The 13,266-nt window shown below is 37.5% G+C and overlaps 1 protein-coding gene across 16 annotated transcripts in view; it reads right to left on the bottom strand.

Moving 5' to 3' along the window:
* Positions 1-13,266, bottom strand: part of CNTN1 (contactin 1) — a 417,723-nt gene that overhangs the window by 172,227 nt on the left and 232,230 nt on the right. For all 16 annotated transcript variants that reach the window (XM_004461145.2, XM_004461143.2, XM_058307813.1 and 13 more), the window contains one exon: positions 3,327-3,459. In XM_004461145.2, coding sequence (XP_004461202.2) covers positions 3,327-3,459 — 133 coding nt within the window. The remainder of the gene's footprint in view (positions 1-3,326; positions 3,460-13,266) is intronic.

Raw genomic sequence — 13,266 nt, 5'->3', positions numbered from 1 at the left:
AAATGTCACTTCAAAGGTCATAAGGCCTGGAAACATTGTGCAGGGCTATCATCCTTCTAAAATAATACGCGTTCAGCTCCATCTGAAGTCAGATAATTAAGTAGATGACTCAGGGTGGTATTTCTCCACACCCTATAATTCAGTGTCTCTGGGCTCATGATTTATAATTTAGCTCAGGCACAGAAAGGTAAATGTTAAAGCGCATGGCATATTTCCTTTCTTTCATGAGGTATTCCAAGGGACAAAGATTTCACTGGATTTTGCATCATATTTTTTTCTTAGTAGATATATATATGGATTATAAATAATAAACATCTATGCACTCAATGCATATATACACATACGCAGATATGTTGTATAAAATGTCAAAAGCATTACCCTAGCAGAAATAAAATATGAAAGTTCAATATCTGATGCTACATACAAACTAACTTTTCAATAAAGCTCACTGAAATTAGGGTTCTGCCTAGTAAATGGCATATTGAAACCACTAGAGGTCGATCACACAACGTGGAAATAAGAGTCAATTGGTTCTTCTGTTTCCAAGTCACAAATACATTAGTAAAATCAGATTTTCCTCAGCCTAGACTTGGTGGCCACCTGTGGCTTTTTTCATTATTTAGGTTTTTTACCCCATCACATAACCCCCAGATAACATAGGCAGCACATGTGGCAGGTAATCAGATCATTACTAGGTGAGAACTATACTCTAAATATTGACAGACACAGTTATCTAACTTTCCGGGCGAGATGACAAGAATGCATATAGATAATAATTTCCAATGAAGATGACCACCTGTAGAAACACAGGCATTCTGGAGCAAGGTTTCTCCTCCAACAGTCCATGTCCTCAGCAATGTCAAGGTCAAGAGCTGTGGTCAAGTGTGGTTTAGTGACCGCCTCCCTCATCACCTGGCATGTTTGTGATTAGGGTAAAAATATTGCCAAAAGAGTCTAACTATTTTAGAATATCTTTATTAAATCAAAGTAAATGGAATATTTTCAGTTTTGGTTTTTACTCTGTAGGAGATAATTTAAAAGAAAGCATAGGAAACTCTATAATTCTGCATTTTCTAAACCTACTGCCCCTCCTGAGCTCTAAAGTGTCCAGTTCTTAGCCCTTATCAAGGTAAAGGGCTTCCTTGCTGGGCAGATCCAAAGGTTAGAATATTTTTTTCCATTGTGCTGAGTCCAATTTTTTTTTTTTTTTTGGCCCTAGCTTCCTCCCAAATGATCAGATTCTGCTCTTGGTGTGCTATAATGATTCAGTTTTGCTGCGTTTGAGTACATTCACTGGTCTAATTTCAGAAGCATTCTCTCTTCTTGCAATTCCTTTCATAGTACCTTCAATACAGTTTTTATTGTAGTTCTTGTTACTTCCAGGGTGGGGTAAGATAAAGGAAGAGGCATAGCTTCAAGGCTCCTAAGTGGGAAGTGACGTTCCCTGACATACCTCTCAAGATGTTGTCATGAATAACAGATTATCACGGAACATGGCACAAATATAAAACGACGGGGTGCATGACAAACTGCACAATTGCCAAGGTCAGTATGGCTTGCCCTGAATTGTAAGGGAATATTACAAACTTCAAGGGTTCTTATTCATCAGTCGAGGTACATCGCAAGATGGATGTTTTGCTGTCAGAAGCAGGCTGCCTTCTGAAGAGGATGAAGCCTCTACTTCTCCCCTCCAGCTGTCCACCTTGACTGGACGGTCAAGGCGAACGTGCCCTGGGAGCTTCGGGGCTGGTGAACCCAGTGAGCAGGACCAGGCGATGTATTTGCCAAGGGAATCTCACTCCTTATCGTCTCTGCGGAGGGAAACTGCAAGGCAAGGCCCATGTTCCTAGCATGACCTGAAAACAACCCCTTCTTTTCTGTTGCCTCCATTCCAGCCTGGAAGGTGATTTGCTAAAGATCTATGTGTGAATGTCAAGGACAGAGTGTCACAGAATAAGCTAAAAGAGTGTTTGAAATTTTGTAGAAAGATGCATGCTGAAATGATTATATGCTTCTCTGGAAAGTCTTTCAAGATCTTGGATCTTTGAATTACTAGCTCTTGAGCCAGCCAGTTGACTTATTCAGGACTCAGATTCCTCTCCTATAAAATTACATGCTTGCATTATATTTCTTCTACAACCCCAGAGAGTTATATGATTCCATGATCAGGACTATGTGCAGAGGCTCCCAGAATGTATGGCTTCAGGATAGAAATAATTCTAGCCCTTCAAATATTTTCAGAATAAATGTGTTATTTATAACTTATAAAATATAAACTTATATTGCACTGCCATGCATGAAATTGAAACAACAAAAAATAATTTCAAAAGGATGGTGATGTTGTATCCCCATTTATATTTTGTTTTAAGAAATTATTTTGTTATGCTATCCCGAGGCAAGAGAAAATGTGTACAATTAGAATTAAATGGTGAGTGGGTATGGAGTGTCTCTTTGATAACTTTTTTTATTACAATGGGAATGTTATTGTCTATTCAGGAAAAAGAAATTCTATTAAAAGCAACCTTGTTGAGTAACAACCTTCAATTAAGTCAGGTGACACTGATGTGCTAGAGCATCAATTTTCCCATCAATCATTTGTCCTCATGGAATCATTTCACAGGTGAAATTCAAATCCATTGGCAGTTGGTTAATTTTTTAAATTTCATGCTTTGCATCAGACAAGGAACTGTTATATACTTTGCAAAACCATTGGAAGGAAGAAGCCACATTGTTTCTTTCTATAAGGTTATTTTTTAATAACCTAAACATGTAAAATATGTTCATATACATTGCCTTGTAGGCAAAAAATATCTAAGAAATTTTCAGTATTGTCTGGTATATAACTTTGAGACTACTGAAAAAGATGATGCTTTCCAGAATTATCCATGCAAGCTCTTTAAATATAGTTACCACAGAAATATTTCTAAAACTACAACTTAATACTCATCCTGTACATTATTCATCAGTTGTAGGTATGGATTATCCATGCCAGTGTATGCAAGAACCCATTATATTTAAATTGTGCATGAGTTTCATATAACTATTTGCCTCCTTAGCAATACAATCTAATGTCAAATGTCCCTGGCATTATCTGGGTCTGTGCAGGAAATAGTAAGTGAATTATTTGCATTTATTCAAGAAAATAGGTTACTTCTTTGGGCTTTAGACAGTTTTATTAATGGCTTGTAATGGACATTTTTGTTAATGTCCATGGACTTTGTAGAAAGCTCTATGTTGTGGCTTCTCCCTATTGATGTATGGTCAGATACCGATCTGAACTCTGTATTTCAACACCCCATTCTATAAAGAACATTAAGGTACATTACTTGTAAACTGGGAAAGGGCTGGCTCGTGCCCTACAGTTTAGTGAAACTTTTCCTTCTGGCGATTCCTCTGGATAAACAGTATTGATTGGCTGTTCTTCAAAAATTGGTCCAAATCCTTTGTCTTCCTCAGAAACTAGAAGATAAAATGAAATTATTTTACATTGTGCTATTTTATAAGTCACAGAAAATTTGGATAAACTGAAAAAGGTTATTTGAAAAACATTAAAAACACAGAATCTCAATTTTTATTCAAAACAAAGCTATTTTCCTATGTAACCCTGTGGAAAATATTCTGGTTCTTCATTCAAAATTCTCTTCTTCCCATCTCCAAGCATCTTCACAAAGGTAACCTGTGCGTCAATCATGCTTAAGTGTTTGCAGCTCCGCACACCAGCCACGCTTTCATGCTCCTGACCTTTTACACATGCTTTCCCTCTTTCTGGCATTTTTGACCTAGCCACAGAATTAGTTCCTTAACTCAGCCACCTCTCCCTTCCTGGTTTAGCTGGGCCCTTTTTGTGTTCCCACAACTCCCTATTCAGATTATGGTACTTCATGCACCTGTTGAGATTACTGATACAACTTGCTCTTCTCCTAGATTGCAAATTGCTTTGGGAACGGCCACTAAGTCTTTTATCTCTGTACACCACTCTCCTCGCTAGCTGTGTGGCACTCTGGGAGACAAGAGTTGCCTAAGGATTGCTGAATAAGATAATAAAAGAAATGAGTTTCAGAAGCTGTGGGGAAATTAATCCCTTTCCTGGTGCAGTTCTTTTTTTCTTTTTTTCCCCGAACCTGTGATCAGCACTGGTATTCAGCAACATCTACAGCAACCAAAGATAAAAACTGCACGCCCGTGAGAACCGATCCATTCGTGTAAAATCCATCACAAAGCATTTCCCCACGTTCGAAAGCAGCTGTTTTGACAGTCTATCGTTTCTGGAAGGGAAAAGTCACACCTCAATCCCAGGTGAGGAGAAGGGAATTACTCACGGAGCACAGCTAAGAGCCCTATGCCCCAAATGAATCAATTAGTATCTGTGTGGCTAGCAAGAGGGGAACATTCTCACAAGGAGTCATCGGAATGACTCCGCTAGATCAAAGCTATGGTTCACTCCTCCAACTTCCTTTTCAAGAGAGAGTTTAAGGCAGATGCCATGCAGACATTTTGTCTGTACTAAACATCCAACTTGAAGATGAGAACTTTGTTCTAACCTCCCTTACCAGACAGTTACATTTTGTCATCACTTAAATCTTGTTTCAGTACTGTTTAGCAGTATGCCTTGATCTTCCCAAGCCTCGATATTCCCATGTATAAAACACGGATAATACTAGACTCTAACTCATTGGGCTATTGTGAAAATTATTTTGAGATAATGTATTTCAGAAATTTAGTCGCACCCCTGGCTCAGAGTCAGCACTCAGTAAATGCTGTTTTTGCCAATATTTCCATGAATTTAATTTCTATTTTTTATACATAGTAACTCAGAGTAATCATGAAGCTTCTAAAAGCCAGAGTCCATGTTTTATTCACTCTTGTTGCTTCAGTACTATTAAAATTGTATTGTTTGGCCACTCAACACATACTCGTTGAACAAAGAAATGATGAATAAAATCCATAAATTAGTTTCTCCCAGGATGAAGCATTAACTTCCCCCAAACTGACCCCAAATGGTTCAAAGGAAGATGCCTCAACGTTAGTTGGAATTCGTTGACACTGCCATTCAGGAATTTATGGACCTCAGGCTTTGCTCCTTAATCATAGTCCCATTTCAGAAGGCAGGAAAATCTCTGGATCAGATTCAGAAGAATCAGAGGAACTGAAATTTAGCCCAGCAATGCAATTTGAGAGCTGTTGTTTCATGCAAGCTCCGTGTTGTCTATAAATGTTTGCTGCTTCTTTTAGAGAAGAAAGGAATAAGAGTACACGACCCAAGGACCCCATGAGTCTACTGCACCCATACGTAACATCACGAGTGGGAGGTGCACACGCAAGTGCTATGCTAACGATAGTACACACACTGCTCTGGGCGGCCTCTAGCTCCATAGCCTTCTTGGGCTTTTGAAAAACAGAAATGCCTATGATGTTTTCTGCATTGCTCCTATTATTTTTCTTGATGATGTCCAGTATTTTCTGTTCTTTCAGGATGTAACAGCATACCAGAGGAAAAATGAAGAGTGAATCCTACACCCTTGATAATTTAGACACTTTTGTTTTTTTTATGTAGGGTCTGGATTTTCCAGTCTCTGAAAGAAATGACCTTGCACTTATCTAAAATAGAGGCATATGCTATTTTTCGCCCCACTCAAACAATATCCTAAAATCTTCCTTGAGTCCCTCCCAACTGCACAGCTCTTCTGCCTGCAGCGATTTAGTAGCAACTGCTGACCTCCAGGTTGCTGCTCCTGTTGTTCCTTCCCATTTCAGATTAAAAAAATCCTTAAAAAGACAAATTCTAGCCATGTTATGAGAAACGCACTTCTATCAAGATATTTAGACTATTTTCTTGAAGGCAAAGGGCTTCTATTCCCACTCTACCCCCTGCTGAATAATGAATTTAGCATGAATTTGTCAAACAATTTCTGCAAAAAATACTAAATAGATTAAATATTTAGAATGTTAAGAATAAATAATGTTTTTGAGGACTGCAAAGCTTATAAATGTCTTCTAAGAAAATTGTACTTACATGGCAAGCATGATGATGATGTCATTATTTTTAATGCTAATGGACAGTACTATCAGATTTAAGGAGACATGAATGTTTGAAGCAGTTATGCATGTAATTTAAACAGAAGACCACTGGGCTTCCCAGGATTGGACCTTGGGTTTCCATTTCCTACATCAATGGTAGCATAAGAATTTTAGATGACCATCAAGGGGGTATGGTTTGATGAATATATACTATTTGCCCTTAGTTCAATCAATGACTTCATTCTGACCTTGGATATGACAATGCACTTTTAGATACAACACTGAAAGCCTGACCCCTAAGAGAAAAAAAAATTGATAAATTGGGCTTTATTAATCTTTAAAAACTGCTTTGCAAAAGACAGTGTTAACAGAACCTCAGGTCTCCGAGGCTAGGGTTTTTCCTTTGTCTTCTCCAACTTGCTTTCCACAAGCAGCAAACTGGAGAGACTTTCAAGTAGTAAGTATCTGTCTCATTTAATAAAGGGGAATATTATAGTAATTGCATATGATGTCCTAAAATTCAAACTCTGAGATCTCAACAGGTGCAGGTCTATTAACATTACTGTAAGACCAGTATAGAAATACATTCCTGGTATCTGCTTCTATAATGCTCTCTAGCAGTGCCAATATTTGGATAGTCATAATCCTGATTTCTCAACTTAATTGACAATTTCACTAGCGACCATGAAAAAATTATTTTTATCACTTGGAAGAACTGCCTTGATTATTTAACATACTCTAAGGTGCCTTCAGATATATCATAGACAGAGTTATATAAGCATTCCTCTATGTAGAGATTAGCTGGAGATGTGAATATTTTACCTAAAAGCATAGTCTTAAATATTTCTTTTGATGTTATATCTTTTGATTTTAAGGTGTATGTTTTTGAGATAAACATTAGTCAGCTTTTAAAGCACTTTAGGTAGTTAATTCATCTTGATCACATATATTTAAAAAGAAGTTTCATTTTCTCTAGAAAAGGTGCCAGCAATGGAAATCTCCACTGTGAAGAATGTCACATACTAACCTATGAGCAGCTGTACCTATTGAAAGGTAATCTTTCAATATATTGAACACTTGCTGGGCTAAGTTTTTAGGCCAAACTAAATAACATCAATGCCCCATATTATTTATATTCTCAATGACAAGTACTTTTAACAATTATATATGCATATTTCCTAACACACTACTGCCATTTGCCCTTTCTAGCAACAGACAATAAAACATTTAGGGGTAAAAATATTGAGCTAATTTCCAGCAAAGTATTTAAATCACGTTTCATGTTAAGAAAACATTGCATTTAAGATATTTCCCTTTGCCTGTTTCTTAGGTAAAAGGCAGAAAAGGACACATTTCTCATCATGTTAGTGTTTCTAGTATTATTTTGTAAATATGTTGTTCACCTTCCTAAAATGTTCAAGCATGAATAAAATAATTCATTCTATTAGGTGAATTTAGTGATTATTCTATTCATTGCTGGGGGGAAACATATTTGGATCCTTGAAAGATAAATTACTCAAAACAGTATGTGTATTGCAATGCCATGCGCAGTGTGAACTCCTAGATGTGCTCTCATAACTTCCTGCGATCATCACGCTGTCAACTCAACTGGGACACTCAGATCAGGGAAAAAGAAGGATTTTTAAGGATAATACAATACAGAGCTCAGCAAAGGATCCATTAATGCAAGCACCATCCTCTCAATATACAGAAAATACAGCCAGCTATTGCCCTTGTACAGTGACAGAAAGAATTAGATAATAAATTTGGATGGTTTGGAGTTCTATGGAATTAAAGGGAACAAGAAATAAGAAACAGATATTATGTTAAAAAATAAAAACTAAGATGTTTTAAAAATACATGCCCTTTTCTTATTCGATTGATTCTTTTTAAAAGGAGGACAAAATTATTGATTCTCAAACTAATTTAGGATTTAAGACTTAATGTCATTCTTTTGTTTGTCTTGCTCATAATGCAAATTCATTATTTTCTACCATTATGGGGTCACTATTACTAATCTTAAATTTGACCAAGAAGATTAATAAGAAACAGACATATCATTTATGAGTATTTGCAGTTAAATTTACAGATTTAAATGGCCGGCAAATCTGCTGCTTTTTCCAGTATTGTTCTCAGTTTTGCAATTAATATAATCATTCAGTTGCACATTCTAAACTATGATTACTTCAAGTCTAGCTCTGTGGAGACAGTCTACTGTAATCTTACTATCCTGTTTTATTTCTGAAAATTGAAATTTAATGGTGCCTGAGAGTTATTTTTTTTATCCATTTTGAAACAAATTCTATTTCTCAAACCATTAGTTATTAAGCATAATTTTACATAACAGTCTCAGGAAAATCTATTTGGAAAGAACAATTGCAACAAAATTCGAAGAGTCTAATATTGTAACAGGGTTACAGGATGGGGGGTGATGCAAGCTTTCTTGACATCCAGTAAGCTAAGTGAGGCAGTATTTACACTGTCTTAAAGCATGCTTCTTCCAGACTTTATGGCCTCTATTTCACGGTCAACCTTTCCCCCGCTCATAACAGGAGGACTATATTTAGGTCTTAGGCTTAAAATACACTTGTGTCCCAGTCCTCAAAAAGGCCTAAGGTTTTGGAAAACAGGAAACACTGCAGTAGTTTACCATAATGAAAGCACAAAGTAAGGAGCTGGTCACAAGAACACGCAGAAATCCTTTTATTAGAATGAGGACAAGGATTGGGGAAGCAGAAAGGTTAAGTGGGCTAAGCTCTCCTCCACTCAGCTTCACCTGCCCAAAGATATTCTCTCATGCTCTTCAGCGCAACAGCTTCCAAATCCGCTGGGTTAACCTCTCCAGACACTAGGTTCTACGTAACTGGCTGGGCATCTTTCCTCGCCTACCGCATGTTTGACCATATCCCAGTGTTTGATAGGCTCCAGCCAATAGGCCACTTCTAGGGCCCAGCCTGTGTTGGGCTGTGTCGGGTCTATTTCAATTAACGGGGCTATGAGCAACCATATCGCGAAATAGTGATGAGCCACTGAGTGCCATAAAATCCCAGTCATAATTAGAAATATAAAAAGGTACTGAAAATAATGCTAGTAATTCATCTGGATCTAACTGAAAAAATATCTGGGAAATTTGGTGTAAATGCCGCTACAAAGACAGGGGAAATTGCATCCCTGCCTGCCTTTTAACCAAGCAATGAAGAGGTTTTTGATATTTTTTTTCTGATCTCAGCCTTGTAAATTAAAAAATCATATTAAAACTCTAGATGCAAACAGTATAGATTATTTTGGATTCTACTTTTTATCAAATAAATAGTGTACTGATCTCTCTTTCCATTCTTTCAGACCATTTCTGATGGAAGTAAGAAAGAATTAAGAAGACATTTTTTTCATTTTAGGTTAACTTCATTGAAAGTTGATCCTGAAATAGCTGCAGCATAATTTTTTCCCCTCAAACAAAGGTAAAAGTAGACAAAGAGTGGAAGAAACATTTAAAATTATTTACTCTCAAAGGACTGAGTTATTCACAAAAAGCTGAACATTACAGACTGGCTCTATGCAACTTAACTTATTCATTCTCTTTTCTTCATAGGCTAAAATGTTGGTTTCACAGAATCTCAAAAATGAAAAACAGAAGAAATTTTTAAAAGGAATGAGAAATGGCAGCATTGGTTTTGTTTGTTTTGTTAGAAACTTTATATTTTACTCTTTAACAATGTTTTATGAATGGTTCCAGTAAATATAACATATTTTTTAAAAGCTTAGTCAGCTAGGATATTAATAATACTCTAAAAAGAATAGTAAAAAAACAAACTACCGAATGTGCTGGATAATCTATTGGATAGAACTCTTAATTTGTAATTGGGAAAAATCTCAATTTCAACTCATCTAAGTGACATTGCAGACATTGTTGATTGTCTACCCAGTATCTGCTCTTCCCTCTACCATCCTGGCCAAGCCCAAATTTGTTGAAGGGTTGACCCCTTCCTTAATATCACTCAGAAAAGTTGATTAGTATTAATTCCACTACTCCTGTCAATGATAGGTTTGGTAATAAGCATGTGACCTAACTCTGGATATTGGGATGTTTGGAGATCTACTGAGAAGTTTCTGGGAAAGTTCTCCTTATTTTTAAAAAGAGATAGAAAGAAAAAAAAACCACACCTCTTTACCTATAAGTGTGGTTATGTCTATCTACGAACTGCAGTAGTGCTGTGGGTGTATCACGTTGGATGCCTGGGAGCTGACCTTTGGGTCTCAATGTATATGTCCCTGGTGTCATAGATGAAGCAGTTTTGATTGGGAAATGTGGTGAATGCCTGATTGCAATAGGTTCAAAGAGAGTAAGAGCTGGGCATTGAACACAGCAAACAGGGGCTACTTTTTAAAAAAGTATTACTATAAAGAAAAATAGATAAAAGGGACATTAGCTCTAGAGTGTGGCATCAACAGAGGGATGATTTTTATAAATGAGAAAATTTATAGAATATCTGTACGCTAATGGGTACAATGCAGGAAAGGGGTAATTGCTGGAGCACTGAACTTAACAAAATTATCTTATTTGTTATGACATGTTAAGGTTCTTGAAGTCAAAGAACATATCCTACTGTTTCATATAAAGTCTCTATAAAATGATTCTCAGTGGCGTCAGTGAAAATAGGGCTAACATTTTTCTTTCCCTTAATCCTTATACCCACCCACAAGTAGAAGCTCTTCTGACTCTATCTGGCATGCAAGGTATAGAACTAGTTTCTCAGTGTTTCCTCTGAATTTTCTATACACCTCCCCTTAGGAAGTAGCTTCTATATATATTACCAATATTTCATGTTCTTTGATTACTTACAATGTCAGTTACTGTGCTAGAAGTGATTATTCACATTCTTTCTTTAGTCCTCATGGCAATGCTGTGATTTGTACATATTAGAAAATGGGGGACTCATAGAAGTTTCAGATGAGAAATCAGCACTTAATCTTATGGAGCCTCCTTTGCATGTGATGGTTCTCTTTTCTCTTGTTGCTTTTAATATTTTCTCTTTGTCTTGAGCATTGGATAATTTGACCAGTATATGTCTTGGGGTAGGTCTGTTGGGATTTATGCTGTTTGGGGTGCGTTGTGCTTCCTGAACATGTACATCCATCTCCCTCAATAGATTTGGGAAGTTTTCAGCCATTATTTACTCCAACACCCCTTCTGTACCCTTTCCCTTCTCTTCTCCTTCTGGAATGCCTATAATGCATATGTTTGTGCGTTTTGCATTGCCATTCAGGTCCCTAAGTCCCTGCTGGATTTTTTCTATCTTTTTATTGATCAGTTTTACTATCTGTTTGATTTCAGATGTACTGTCTTCCACGTCACTAATTCTTTCCTCTGCCTCTTCATAGCTGCTGTTATTTGCTGAGAGTGTATTTTTGATTTCTTGAATTGTGCTGTTCATCACCATCATATCCATTATCTTTTTACGTATGATTGCAATTTCTTCTGAATTCTCTCCAAGTGTTTTCTTCATATTCTTAATCTTTTACTTCACTTCATCAAATTGGTCCTTAATATATGTTTTGAGAGCTTTAATTACTTATTCAATGTTCTGCTCCTCTTCCTGGTTCTTAGTTGGTTCATTGGATTGGGCTATGTTTTCCTGATTATTGATTTGGTTTGTAGTTTTTTGGTCATCATTTTATCTTGACAGGTTTAATCAGTTCCTTAGCTTCTTTGTCTAATCTTGGGGTTTAATTAGTTGTTGTTTTTGCATGTGTGTTAAGTCTTCTCTTTGTCACTTTGTTCTTCTTATTCTATTTCCTTGTTGTTGGCTAAGTTCACTTAAAGGAATATATTAGGGCCAGAGAAAGCAAAAGGAGTAAGAAAAGAAAATGTATAATAGTAGTATTGATAGTAAATGTTAAGAGAAGAACCATGTGAGATCTGGGAAAATGGATATTAGACTCATGTAAGCTGTGTAGAGTTATAACAGTAAGAAAAGTAAAGTACCTATAATGAGACAGTAAACTGAATATGGGGAATAATAAAGTATGAATTAAAAGACCAGTGTGTTCAGGAGAGAAGTAAAGAGAAAAGAAAGGACAATAATGTAAAGAGTGAATAAAAGAAAGAAAACAGAACAAAGGCATTAGAAATAAAAAGTCAGAAAAATTGGGGACCAAACCAAGAGAGGTAGAATGTAAGAGAAACAATAAATGATGGAGGATAGAAAGATGTAGAGGAAAGGGGATAGTGTAGGTGGCCAAAATCAACACACACAGAAAAGAGGAAATGGAGGATGAGGAAACACAGCAAATGTGAAGTGCTCCCTGCAGCACCTAATATAAAAAAAAAAAGAAGAGAAAGAAAGAAAAAAGGGGGGTAGCAAGCAAGATAAAGAAAAAGAGGAAGAAAAGAAAAGAAAAAAGGGCCTTGGGGGATAAAGAAGAAGTTAAAACAAGAAGACAAACCAACAAAAAAGACCAAAGTTTCAAGCAAGGAATCCTCTTTGCAGTTAAATAAAATGCTTAGGAATCTGATGTTCCCCCTTTCTCCCTTCCTCACTTCCCTCTCTCCCAGGGCAGCAGGAAAGCTGTGTGAGGGGTCCCATAGGAGATTCAAGTGGGTCCTTGGTGAACCAGCTCAGCACAGGAAACAATACTCTTTATTTCCAGAGAGCGAGCACCCACACCTCACCAGGAACTCCAAGTACACTATTGGAAGCTTGGAAATCACGTCCTACAGTCCCTCTCCCTTAGGTGTGCTACAGGAGGGCTAGTTGATTTTCTGACTCCACCTTCTCCCAGACCAAGTTTCCTATCCCAGGGTGTTTAGGTAAATTGGCCTTTCTCAGCACATTCACCTCTTCTTTCGTCCCAGATTCTTCCCAAGCCAGCTGGCTTGGGATAAAAAAAAACAAAACAGAGGGGGGACCAGAAAATTGAACCCGCACTCGTTTGGCCCCTCTGCACCTCCCGCCAAATCCCTTGCACTCACAGAGTCAGTCCAAAACCAGAGGACTAGGGTAATCCTGGACCTCAGGGAGCACTGGACTCGAGAAAGGGAAGTCCGGGATACTGAGGACTCAAGGTATGTGGGTCTGTGGAACATGGGCTATAGGGGCTTGGGGGACACGGACCTGGGGACCACGCATCTGGGGATCACGGGGCTTGTGGATGCTGCCACACAACTGACGGTTTTCAGGAAACACTGCAGCCGCCAGGCCTAGGGGGATGGGTCCCACCTCCCCACAACTTCTGACCTTTGTGCTAGAA

This window comes from Dasypus novemcinctus, chromosome 12 (genome assembly GCF_030445035.2).
Source record: "Dasypus novemcinctus isolate mDasNov1 chromosome 12, mDasNov1.1.hap2, whole genome shotgun sequence".
Classification (NCBI taxonomy): Eukaryota; Metazoa; Chordata; class Mammalia; order Cingulata; family Dasypodidae; genus Dasypus; species Dasypus novemcinctus.
This window is presented reverse-complemented; position numbering and strand designations above follow the sequence as displayed.